The sequence below is a fragment of the Canis lupus genome, chromosome 14 (genome assembly GCF_003254725.2).
Source record: "Canis lupus dingo isolate Sandy chromosome 14, ASM325472v2, whole genome shotgun sequence".
Lineage (NCBI taxonomy): Eukaryota > Metazoa > Chordata > Mammalia > Carnivora > Canidae > Canis > Canis lupus.
Window position 1 is genome coordinate 40,715,355 of NC_064256.1, and position 12,827 is coordinate 40,728,181.

At 41.2% G+C, this 12,827-nt stretch overlaps 1 protein-coding gene across 9 annotated transcripts in view; it reads left to right on the top strand.

The window, feature by feature from the left end:
* Positions 1-403: 403 nt before the first annotated feature.
* The window catches only part of TAX1BP1 (Tax1 binding protein 1), a 92,386-nt gene continuing 79,962 nt past the window's right edge, over positions 404-12,827 (top strand). For 8 of the 9 annotated variants that reach the window (XR_004804866.2, XR_007402065.1, XM_035698648.2 and 5 more), the window contains exons 1-2: positions 404-608; positions 8,421-8,589. Coding sequence is in view for 7 of the 9 variants with exons in the window: in XM_035698648.2 (XP_035554541.2) it covers positions 8,428-8,589 (162 nt within the window). In the remaining 2 variants the exon portion in view is untranslated. Of the gene's footprint in view, positions 609-920; positions 1,019-8,420; positions 8,590-12,827 lie in introns of those variants that run through there. The other variant, XM_035698649.2, reaches the window with a different exon arrangement.

Consider the following 12,827-nt stretch of genomic DNA (forward strand, 5'->3'; position numbering starts at 1 on the left):
AAAAATTTTTTTAAAGATTTTATTTATTCATTCATGAGAGACACAGAGAGACAGAGAGGCAGAGACACAGGAGGAGGGAGAGGCAGGCTCCATGCAGGGAGCCCGATGTGGGACTCGATCCTGGGACTCCAGAATCACGCCCTGGGCTGAAGGCAGGCGCTAAACCGCTGAGCCACCCAGGGATCCCTCGGTTCAAGTAAAAATTAAAAAAAAAAAAAAAAGAAAAATGCAAACCCAAATGGACCCTGTTTGACTAGGCTTGTGAATCATTACTGCGAGGCCCCAAGAAGAGGTCAAAGGCAGGCCCGGGCTTGCTTGGCTCTGTCCGCGGGACCCAGGAAAGGTCGCAGAGGCGGAGGCGGTGTTTCAGTGGATGGCCCCGCCCCCTCCGCCCCGCCCCCTCCGCGCGGTGGCTGGGGCGGCGGCGGCGGCGGCGGAAGGGGAGGTCCCTCAGCCGGAAGTGACGCCACGCCGGCTTCTTGGCCCTGAGGGGAGGTGGGGCTGGTCGGTGGAGGGAGGTTGTGGTGGCGGAAGAGGTTCAGCGGCTGATGGCGGCACGGGCTCGGAAGCTTCTGTAACGCTCCCTCCGTCCCGGAGCCCCTCGCAAGGTAAGCGGCTTCTCCGGCCGGCTCCAGCGCCTTTAGTGGGGCGGTCCCCAGCTGGAGCTCTTTGCGGGGGCTCGTGATACGCTCCTCAGCCCTTAGAGTCTAGGGGCCTGGCCAGTGTCGGGAGTGCTCTCCTGGTGACGATGCAGCCAGATGACGATGCTTTCCTTTCCGAGGACAAACTTTTGCTCCTGGACTACGATTGTGACGGTGGGGTGTGTGTGTGGCAACTTCTGGTAACAGCGGGTCTGGGAAAAACGACGGGTGGCCGCCCCACACGGCCGGGAGGCCCCGGGATAGGCCTTCGCCGTTTGGGGGGAGCCGTGGGGGACGTGGGGGCGCTGGGGCAGCGGGCGAGTGACGCGGGGGACCCCCTGAGGAGGAACGTGTGTTGCCCGAGGCCCCGTTCTAGGGTGTGTTTTGAGGGCAGTTTGTGTGTGGGCTGCCGGGGTGGGCTAGCTCGGGAAAGCAGGTCAAGTCCGAGTCGGCCCGGGTGGGGTGAAACCCAGGTGTTTTGGTTTGTGTCGCTGGCGGAGCGAGGGGCGGAGACTCGGCTGCGCCGGCGACGTTTGATGGGCGGCGGGGGGGCGGGGGGGCGGGGTTAGCTGTGGCGGCCCGACCGCGTACTTTACCTGGGCGGCGGGTCTGGTAAACGTTTCTCTCGGTCTGTTTATGGACGGCTCCTCTGCTCAGTGTTCCGAGGAATCTTAAAAGTCCTCTGAGGAGAGTCACGTCTTCCTTTGCTTAAGCAACTTTTCTTGATTTCACAACAACTCTCCCTCCCCCCACCCCCCGCCCGGCGCCCTGCGAGTCCGCAGGCTGCGGGCTAGTCCGAACCTACGCTCTTCGCCTGGGGCGGTCTTTGAGGTGGGTGGGGGTGGGGTCGTGTGTGACTGTTGGTACGCGTGTTGTTAACCTTTTCTGTGATAGTTCTGTTTGAAAAACACGATGGCATTCGGCTTTCTACGTGTGTTAGGTTTTAGGCTCCACCGTTTGGTCACGCATTGCTGTTACGCTGTAATAGAAGGATTTAGATGGGAAGGTTTGCTTATTTATTTATTTAATTAATTTATTTTCATTTATTTATTTGAGAGAGAGCGAGCGAGCGAGCGAGCGCAGGAGCCGAGGGAGAAGCGGACTCCTCGCTGAGCAGGGAGCCCGACCTGAGGCTGGATTCCAGGACTCTGGGATCATGACCTCGAGCTGAGGCAGACGCTTAACGGACTGAGCCATTTAGGCACCCCCGAAAAGTTTACTTTTTTTTTTTTCAACTCTGCTTTACCCTCAGCGTAAGATTTCTACAGCCTGAGCACGGATGGAGCACTAACTATAGTTTTGGTGCTGAGTTCCAAAGCATATGAAAAGATTATTTGAGTAACATGTTAATAGGAAAGTGGGCTAATTGCCCCTCAAAGTGCAGTTCAGGTATAGAGAAGGGTTTGAGGCTAGGCCTTTGTTTCGTTCTTACTTAGAATAGGCTTGATTTCTGGAAGAATTACTTGATTACGTTTGAAATGGCTTATTACATCTTTAATTTTAATTTTTTTTTTTGCTGCTGCTTCAAAGGACATCCTATCATAGTTTTTCTCATCACATTTTTAAAAAATTTTTTTTATATTTTTTTATTTTTTAAGATTTTTGTTTATTCATGAGAGACAGAGAGAGAGAGAGGCAGAGACACAGGCAGAGGGAGAAGCAGGCTCCGTGCAGGGAGCCGGATGTGGGACTCCATCCTAGGACTCCAGGATCACCCCCCTAGCCAAAGGCAAACGCTCAGCTGCTGAGCCACCCAGGCGTCCCTCATCATCACATTCTTAAGTTGCATACCATTTATGGCTTCATTCAGCCTTTTGATGTTAACTATGAAACATCCTAAGGATTGATACTCGTGTACTTCTTTGGGAGAGTATTTTGGGGGATACCATGTGTGAAATTTATTGGATTTTATTCGGTTGGAATTTGGATATTACCATGAGTAAAATTTTGGCTGTATGCTCTGCTGGCTTTTTAAAGTTTATTATGGCCCAGATAAACCCTTACAAAAAGATAAAAACTCCCTCTTTATATGGGCCAATATTGGGATGCCTGGGTGGCTCAGCGGTTGAGTGTCTGCCTTTGGCTCAGGGCATGATCCCAGAGTCCCAGGATGGAGTCCTACATCAAGCTTCCGGCATGGAGCCTGCTTCTCTCTCTGCCTATGTCTCTCTGTCTCTCATGAATAAATAAATAAAATCTTAAGAAAAAATATGGGCCGTTATTATAGCTTTTAGAAACTACTTTTTAAAACAATCTGTAGAGGAAATAAGAGTAGTATGAATAAAACCTGGGCAGAATGAAGTGGCACTCCATTGTGAAGAATTCTAGAGATTGGGAACACCTGGGTGGCTTAGCGGTTCAGCTTCTAAATCTTAAAAAAAAAAAAGAGTTCTAGAGATACAGATGTTGGTAAGAGTGCAAATTAAGTGTTGGGTTTGTTTCTGCATCCCAGAAAGATTGCAGATAACATTTTTTTTGCTCTAGAATGTAAAACAGTTTTTTCTTCAGATATTTGTGTGATGGGACTGAAGTTTATTTATTTATTTTTTTTTTTTGTTTTTTGTTTTTTTTTTTTTTATTGGTGTTCAATTTACTAACATACAGAATAACACCCAGTGCCCGTCACCCATTCACTCCCACCCCCCGCCCTCCTCCCCTTCTACCACCCCTAGTTCGTTTCCCAGAGTTAGCAGTCTTTACGTTCTGTCTCCCTTTCTGATATTTCCCACACATTTCTTCTCCCTTCCCTTATTTTCCCTTTCACTATTATTTATATTCCCCAAATGAATGAGAACATATAATGTTTGTCCTTCTCCAACTGACTTACTTCACTCAGCGGGACTGAAGTTTAAACATAATTTTAAAAGTTCATGTATTTTTAACTGAAGATTTTAAAAACTTTTTGCTGTTTGCCATCCACTACATATAATGTGTTCCTATTGCAGTAGGTCTTACATGGAGTTTTTATTACTAATTTTTACTCATATACACAAAGGGAGAACAAACAGTAAAAGGAACTACCATTTTACTAATCTTGTTTTATTACCTTTCCCAGTATATTTTTTTTCTTGGAGTTTTTTTTTTTTTTTTTAAGATTTTATTTATTCATGAGAGACACACAGAGAGAGGCAGGGACATAGGCAGAGGCAGAAGCAGGCTCCATGCAGGGAGCCATGTGCGACCTGATCCCGGAACTCTGGGATCATGCCCTGAGCCAAAGGCAGATACTCAACTGCTGAGCCACCCAGGCGTCCCCACCTCCCCCCTTTTTTTTTAAGATTTTATTTATTTATTCATAAAAGACACGGAGAGAGAAAGAGAGGCAGAGACACAGGCAGAGGGAGAAGCAGGCTCCACACAGGGAGCCCGGTGTGGGACCAGATCCCGGGTCTCCAGGATCATGCCCTGGGCCGAAGGCAGGTGCCAAACCGCCGAGCCATCCCGGCTGCCCTCCCCTTGGAATTTTTCAAGCAAATCCTGGACATCAGGATATTTAATTTACCTTTAGTGTATTTAACTTGATAAGTACTTTGAAAAAAAAATACAATCACCAGTCATATCACACAGAACAAAATTAGTATGTATATTTTCTAGTTTAGTTGACTAAGGGCTAGTCCAGTAAATGACTATCAGAAGCCACTGGAAAAATACTACCACAAAAGCTAGATTTGTTTTGGGCTTGAAAAAGTTCCAGGAGGAAGAATTAAACATAACATTAAAGTGCTTCGACCCCTCTCTTTCTTTTAGCTACTTAATTAAGTGCCCACTGGCTGCATAGTATTTATCTTTTCCTTAGATATTGATGAATCCCCCCAAATATCAAAATTGGAATTTAGATCAAAGACTTTATAAAGTTTACAGTATAGCACATACTAAGGAACTCTAGACATTTTGGACCTTTGGGGAATATGGTAGAAAACATGGAAGAGGGCACTTGCAGACATTTATATATATATATATATATATATGCATTTCAGACTTTGTTTCTCAGCTAATGTATTTGGTTCTTTAATTCTTGAGTGGATTTTTTTTTAAGATTTTATTTATTTATTCATGAGAGACACAGGAGAGAGAGAGAGAGGCAGAGACACAGGCAGAGGGAGAAGCAGGCTCCATGCAGGGAGCCTGACGTGGGACTCGATCCGGGGTCTCCAGGATCATGCCCTGAGCTGAAGGCAGTGCTAAACTGCTGAGCCACCCGGGCTGCCCTTGAGTGGAAAATTTTTGTTTAGCCTTTGGCTTGCATCTTAATGTACCTGTGTTTCTGGAGATGTACGTTAAGAGAATGGGAAGCAAAATTTGGTATAGTACAGCAGCTTCTACTTCCCTTTGTGTGTAAAGGGGCTATGTTTCCTCTTCAGCTAAGGTGCAGTGTCTTTTCTCAGGATGTTAGTGAAGCTACACTTCCCAAGCATTACCACAAGGTGATGCAGTGACTGCACATTACTTCCCCACTGGGCTGTGTGTGTGTGTGTGTGTGTGCGTGCGCGTGCGCATGAGCATGGATATTGTATAAATCTGTGTGAATCATCTTGATAAATTGACATTCTCAATAAATTTTAGCATTTTTATAAGCTTGCCCTCTTTATCTGCATACGTATAAAACAGGAATTATATGGGAAATTTTATTTTACTATTTAAAATGGGTTGATTCATGTGGTAATTGCATTCAGATTACATTATCCCTTGTTACCTTTTATGACTAGAAGATAATATTGGAATTTAATTTTTAGGGATCCCTGGGTGGCGCAGCGGTTTAGCGCCTGCCTTTGGCCCAGGGCGCGATCCTGGAGACCCGGGATCGAATCCCACGTCAGGCTCCCGGTGCATGGAGCCTGCTTCTCCCTCTGCCTATGTCTCTTCCTCTCTCTCTCTCTGTGTGACTATCATAAATAAATAAATAAATAAATAAATAAAAAAATTTAATTTTTAAAAAAAGTTTTTAAAACGTGAGAATGGAATGACTTGTGAAACAATTCTATAGTTGCACTGAAATTTTTAGATTGGAGTGTTGGGGAGAGATAATAAGGTTAATAGAATGGTCACAAATTATTTTACTCTTAAGATTTATAATCATGGGGATCCCTGGGTGGCGCAGTGGTTTGGCGCCTGCCTTTGGCCCAGGGCGTGATCCTGGAGACCCGGGATCGAATCCCACGTCAGGCTCCCGGTGCATGGAGCCTGCTTCTCCCTCTGCCTATGTCTCTGCCTCTCTCTCTCTCTCTGTGACTATCATAAATAAATAAATAAAAATTAAAAAAAAAAAAGATTTATAATCATGAATATATTTAAAGTCTGATGTTAGAGTCTTCTATTAAAAACTTGAATGGGGGAAGGTTTAAAATGAAATTTCATGTCAATATCTTGATTTAAAATGAAGATGAGTTTATACATACTGATAAAAAATCCATTAAAAGTCTTCACACATAGTCCCTCATGAGTAAAGACTATTAACTTTATTTTAAGTCCTTTTTGATGCATTTGTTATTAACTCTTGTATTTTTTAGTCCTTTTTGATGCATTTGTAAGTGTATATACACACATACACATAAATAAATACATATACATAAATACATAAATACATAGTAGGAAGTATACCTTCCTACTTTCTACTTTTTCAGTGAAGCGAAAGTGTAAGATTGGATTATAGATTTTTAAAACAGTGTAGTTGAGGTTAAACAAAAGTTTAAACTTCACTGACTTGTTTTATAACAATTACAGCTTTGTTGATTTAGTTTACTTTAGGAAATATGTTAAGTCTTAAGGGCAGCCCCGGTGGCGTGGCACAGCGGTTTAGCACCGCCTGCAGCTCAGGGTGTGATCCTGGAGACCTGCATGGAGCCTGCCTCTCCCTCTGCCTGTCTCTGCCTCTCTCTCTCTGTGTCTCTCGTGAATAAATAAATAAATCTTAAAAAAAAAAAAAGGAAATATGTTAAGTCTTAAGAAAAAGTTTCATTCTTAAATTACTTTTAGCAAAAAACATTGGCAACTCAGTCTAAGCTAACCTTATTTTTTCCTTACTAAATGTTTTCCTCAGAGAATCCTAAATACTTATTTTCTCCCTAGAAATATATTACTGATTCATTCATTTGTCTCAGTTTTGGTAGTTGGATCTGCTAGAAGTTGGTTTCATTGATTTTTAGCTATTGTTTCTCTTAACTAGTATAACCATTGACTTGAAAAGCGATTATCATTAGTGATTTTATTAGCATCATGACATCCCCCTGAGCCCAAATTAGCTCAGACAATTCAAAGAAAGTAATAAAACTCTTCATTTATTTTAGACAGCTTTCCCAGTGTTTGTATGTAAGTGCTATCTTTTCGTTTTATTGATGGCTTTGGCATAATAGTGATAGTCAAATCCTTCTGTAAAATAGGGCTGCTGGTAATAAGCCATGGACAGGAGGATTGCTACTGGATGCACTCTCCTTGCATTGGAATCCTGGCAAAGCTCAGGTTGTGGAGAGGCTAACTGACAACTAGACTGGTACTCTACCATGGTGGCTCCCAGGCTCACCATTGATAGTCTCTTTATGAGATGTCTAATATACTGTTCCAGTAAAGCAGTACTTTAACAGAAGCAGAGAAGATACAAGAAGAAAAGTGGATATTTTCTGAAGTATTTATCTTGAAATTTTGAAAATTTGCCTTAGTGTTTCAAACAGGTCAGCAAAAGAAACGTATAAGCATGTTGTCTTCAATCTTAACAATTAAGATTTTAATAGTTAAAATATGAATAGAGACTAACTGCTGTGCTTGCCCTATAGAGACTTTATTGATTTATAAAGTAAATTAGATTCATTTGGTTAGCAAAAAGCTTGCCCAGGTTTTCCTGTCACATTATGGGGATTTTTATGATGATACAGGAGCAAGTACTATAGGGACATTGTCATAGTTTCTTATATGTAGTATACAATCAATAATTGTACTGAGTCTGTGATACTGTATAGATTTTTTGAGTAAATCCTCAGTTGTATCCTTTTTCTCAAAAGTAGAGCACAAAATATGGGAAACATTTATGTCTTGCAGATGTAGTTTTATTTCTTTTTTTTTTTAATTTTTTTTTAAATTTTTATTTATTTATGATAGTCACACAGAGAGAGAGAGAGAGAGGCAGAGACACAGGCAGAAGGAGAAGCAGGCTCCATGCACCGAGAGCCCGACGTGGGACTCGATCCCGGGTCTCCAGGATCGCGCCCTGGGCCAAAGGCAGGCGCCAAACCGCTGCGCCACCCAGGGATCCCCTGTAGTTTTATTTCTTAAAAAGATTTTGTTTATTCATGAGGGACACAGGCAGGGACATAGGCAGAGGGAGAAGCAGGCTCCATGCAGGGAGCCTGATGTGGGACTTGACTCAGGTACTCTGGGATTACACCCTGAGCCAAAGGCAGATGCATCCAACCACTTAGCCACCCAGGCATTCCATCAGTTTGTATTTTTATATATTCAATCATGTTTTTTTTTAATTATTTATTTATTAGAGATAGAGAGACACACACAAACAGGCAGAGGGAGAAGCAGGCTCCATGCAGGGAGCCTGGCGTTGGTCTTAATCCCAGATCTCCAGGATCGCGCCCTGGGCGGAAGGCGGTGCAAAACCGCTAAGCTACCGGGTCTGCCCTCAATCATGTTTTTAAGGAGGAATTCCAAGTGTGTGTCTTCTCAATAATTATGGCATGCAGATGCTCTTGTAATTTGCATTTAGTTTTGTGTATTTTCTGAAGGTATAAACTTTGTGTTAGTTGGTATCATTCAACTTGTATGATTTGCTTGTTTCAGATTCACAATGACATCCTTTCAAGAAGTCCCCTTGCAGACTTCCAACTTTGCCCATGTCATCTTTCAAAATGTGGCCAAGAGTTATCTTCCTAATGCACACCTGGAATGTCATTACACCTTAACTCCATATATCCATCCACATCCAAAAGATTGGGTTGGTATATTCAAGGTAAGAACAGTTTGTTGCATGTTTCTTCCATGTAGGTATAGGTACTCTATTTTCTTTTTAAGCAGGTTGATAAGTAGCTTGTATTAGCCTTGTCTTCACTCTGCGATAAGGGTCTTTTTACATTTGTAAACTTAAATGCTTTATAAACATGAAACAGGTAATAGTGCAGGGTGGTATACGATACTGGGAACTAAAGTTCACCAGTTTTGCCCGTCTCTCTGATCAAAAGGTCTGTGAAACACTTTTTGGAACCTTTCTTTCCCTTCCATTTTTTCCATTCCTTATTTGAAAAAAGGTCTTTTCCTTTGAGTTGCTTTATCATTTACTATCTCTTCAGTCATTTATAATTAATTTTATACAACTCTACAGCCGTGTTATTTTTCTATTCTACGTTGATTAATTATTGCTCATGTCATTTTATGCTTTTTTTTTTTTTTTTCTAAATTTTATTTATTCATGAGGCAGAAACACAGGCAGAGGAAGAAGCAGGCTTCATGCAGGGAGCCCGACATGGGACTTGATCCTGGGTCTCCAGGATCAGGCCCAGGGCTGACGACAGTGCTAAACTGCTGAGCCACCCGGGCTGCCCCATTTTATTAAGAGTATTCTGTTTTTACATGACTAAATAGTAAACTCTCTGATGACAGGAATCCCAGTTCTTACCTTTTGCTAGTCATTTTGTATAGTAGTTGCTTGAGAATTACTTTGAGGTGATCTTTATGGTGGTGCTTCTCTGTGCTAGAAATTTACTGGCAATTTCAACTCTTAAGAATGTAGTGGATAACTAAAACGTGAGGTGAGTCCTTAGGGTGCCTGGCTGGCTCAGTTGGAAGAACATGTGACTCTCGATCTTGGGTTTGTGAGTTTGAGCCCCACATTGGGTGTAGAGATTACTTAAATAAAATTAAAAAGTGTCCTTTCAACAATCAAAATGTCGTAAATGTCCAAATAATAAAACTTTTCTCCTCAGTTCCTCTAGATTCTCCCTCAGAATGAGTTTTAGATATGATTTTAAGGGTCTTGAAATTTTGATTGCATGGTGTGTATAAGTTACAGCAAAGTAGAAAGAAAGAACAGCTGCCAGAATGAAACACAGGTATCTAGAAGTGAAAGTCAGCCTTTTAGAGTGAGGAGGGCCGAAAAACTATTGGACAAAGAAAGTTTTGGCATCTAATGACGTTTCATTTCTTTTTTGAATCCCTTCCTTGATTTTGATGATAGAGGAATCATTTACTATTTTTTAATCTATTTATTGTTTGAGTCAAATTCCAAAATGGGGATACATTCATTGTAAGCATTTTTATGAAGTTAGTACTGGTTTGATTTTATGTGAAGTATGGGTTATCAAGTTAAAGAAGCTGAGTGAAAATTGGTGTTTTGTATAGGAATTGGTCAGACAAAAGTAGAGCAAGGAAATAAGATTGAGGGAAAGGAGGGGCATTTCTGGCAGGAAAATGGTATAAGCAGAGCCACAGAGTTGAGAATGTTATTGAGACAAGTTAGTTTGACTAGAAAATGACCTTCATTTAGGAAAGTAGAGGGAGGTAATGTTGGAATTAAGCTTCAGACTATCTATGGAGACCTTTAGTTATAGGCTAAAATTAAAATGTAGGTTTCTATTTTGGGCAATGGGATGTCTTTGCATATGTAGGTATGTAGGCTGATGTATGATAAATTGCATTTCAAGATGAATCTTTACCTTTTTCCTTTGAAGTTTTTTTTTCCCCTCAATTTTTAGTTAATGGCCTATTGCCTAAGCCAAAAGCTAATTACTTTCCTTTCAAATCTATTCAAACACCATTTCTTTACATTTTATTGCATATGTATTTTTGTATCTGTGATATCAGTGCTCTAGTTTTATGCCCTTTCCAAAATTATTGCACTTGTTTTCCCTGTTTTCATTCTTGTCCCCCTACCTTATCTGTTCTTCAAAGTACTGTATATAAACTATATTATAAAATGAAAATCTGAACATATCTTCTTTTTGTTTCAAACTCTTAGTTTTTCATTATCTGTAGAATAACGCCAAGACCAAATAACTTTACCAGTGTGCCATATAAGGCTTCCTTTTTTTTTTTTTTTTTTTTTAAGATTTTATTTATTTGGGAGCTTGTGAGCATGAGCTGGGGGAGAGGCAGAGGGAGAAACAAAAACGGACTCCCCATGCTGAGTAGGGAGCCTAAAGTGGGGCTTGATCACAGGATCCTGGGATTATGATCTGAGCTGCAGACAGACGCTTAACTGAGCTACCCAGGTTCCCCATATAAAGCTTCTGTATATGTAACTTCATTTTTTTTTGGTCATAGCCTGCTTATTATTATTTTTTCAAAGATTTTATTTATTCATGAGAGACTGAGAGAGAGAGAGAGAGAGAGACAGAGACACAAGCAGAGGGAGAAGCAGGTTCCATGCAGGGAGCCCGATATGGGACTTGATCCCGGGAATTGCCTTATTTTTTACTTTGGTAATGCCAAACTCTTATCTCACGTGCACTTCAAGTGCTGTAACTTTTCTCTAAGAAATAATACTTACATAAATGAATACAGTGGTATGGAATGCGCTTGGATTATAGAATTGCCTGGATAATACTTTTAAACTTGATAGGAATTTCAGGTATGTGGTAAAAATTTCAGAATACGTGCGGGAAGTCTCAAGAAAATAAATCATGTTTAATAGAGTGGAATTGCCATGCTTATTGCATTGCACGTTTTAAAACATTTAGGTGTACTGCAAATTGCCCTCTAGGATGATTTTGATGGATACAATATTTTAGGGAAGCAAGAGAAAGTGCAGGATGGTAGCTATAAGGGGGAAGGAATGAAGGGAAAGTGTGTGTGGTATGTTTGTGAAAATGTTAAAGGAATTTGACTTGTTTGGGACAGATCATCAGTTTTAGAAGATGAATGGAAAAGCTTGGTTTGGATATTTGGCTGAGGAATGAAGTACAGCAGAGAGTAATTTTAGAAGTGAGTCTTTATCTTGGAGGGTTGAGTAAGATAAATTTAAATTGAAATTAGAAGAGAATGGAGACAGAAAATGTTTTAGACTATCCTAATTTTCTAGGTGAGATAACGCCTAAAGTAGAAAAGGGAGTCAGTTGTGGATTATCATCCATAAGTAGAATCATTGTGAATTTGTCACAATTAGTTGAATGAATTTGGACTGGAACTCACTCATGGCTTTATTATATTCAGTAAGGAGGAATAAGATCATGTGTTAAGAGTTGAGGAGGGCTTGAGTATGCCGATTTGGTTTTGCTATTGTGGAAGAATGTCATAGGGAATTAGAGATTTCTGAGAATTGGTTTTAGGTTGAGCAGAAAGGTTGAGCACCCAGAATTGTGAGTGAAGAAGTGTGGTATATATTTTTCTAGATTTAAAAATCCATAGGCTAATTTTATAGTATTTTATAGGTTTTGTGTTTATCCATATATAACCAGCAAATCTCTTCTCTCTTCTCTTCTCTCTTCTCTTCTCTTCTCTTCTCTTCTCTTCTCTTCTCTTCTCTTCTCTTCTCTTCTCTTCTCTTCTCTTCTCTTCTCTTCTCAAAGGAGAGATCACAAGCACAGGAGAGAAGGAGAAACAGATTCCTTGCTAAGCAGGGAGCCCAATGCTGGACTTGATCCCAGGATCCTGGAACCATGAACTGAGCTGCAGGCAAACACTTAACTGAATGAGCCACCCAGGCACCCCTAGAACCAGCAAATTTATTTTCAGTGCCTTTCCTACTTCCAGGTCTTAGGTCTCTCTCCTTTTGCCCCTCCCCCCCAAATCAGTCCCCTCTGGAACTCTGGTTTTCTCTTTACAAGTGTTCTTTGTGTGCTCATCCTAATGTTTCTTTCTGTCAAGGTGTCTGCAGAATTTATTAATATTTTAGTTTTATGAGGTAATCTTGATATCCTTCTTTTCTTTCATTCCTTCTCAGAATTTCCTGTATGATCAATATTTCTCATCCAACATGTTTTTCTAAAATGTTAATCTTATTTAAAGGGAACATTGGGGCATTTGGGTGGTTCAGTCTGTTAAGAGTTCAACTTTGATTTTGACTCAGGTTGTAATCTCAGGTTTGTGAGATGGGAGCCCCATGTGAGTCTGCACTGGGTGTAGAGTCTGCTTGAGATTCTCCCACTCCCCCTCCTCCCTCTAAAAAAAAAGGGGGGGGGTGGAACACATTGGTGGTTTTTTCTTTATTTCAGTCATTTCCTTTTTTGCTCGTTTTGCTATTGCATTAGTAACAGA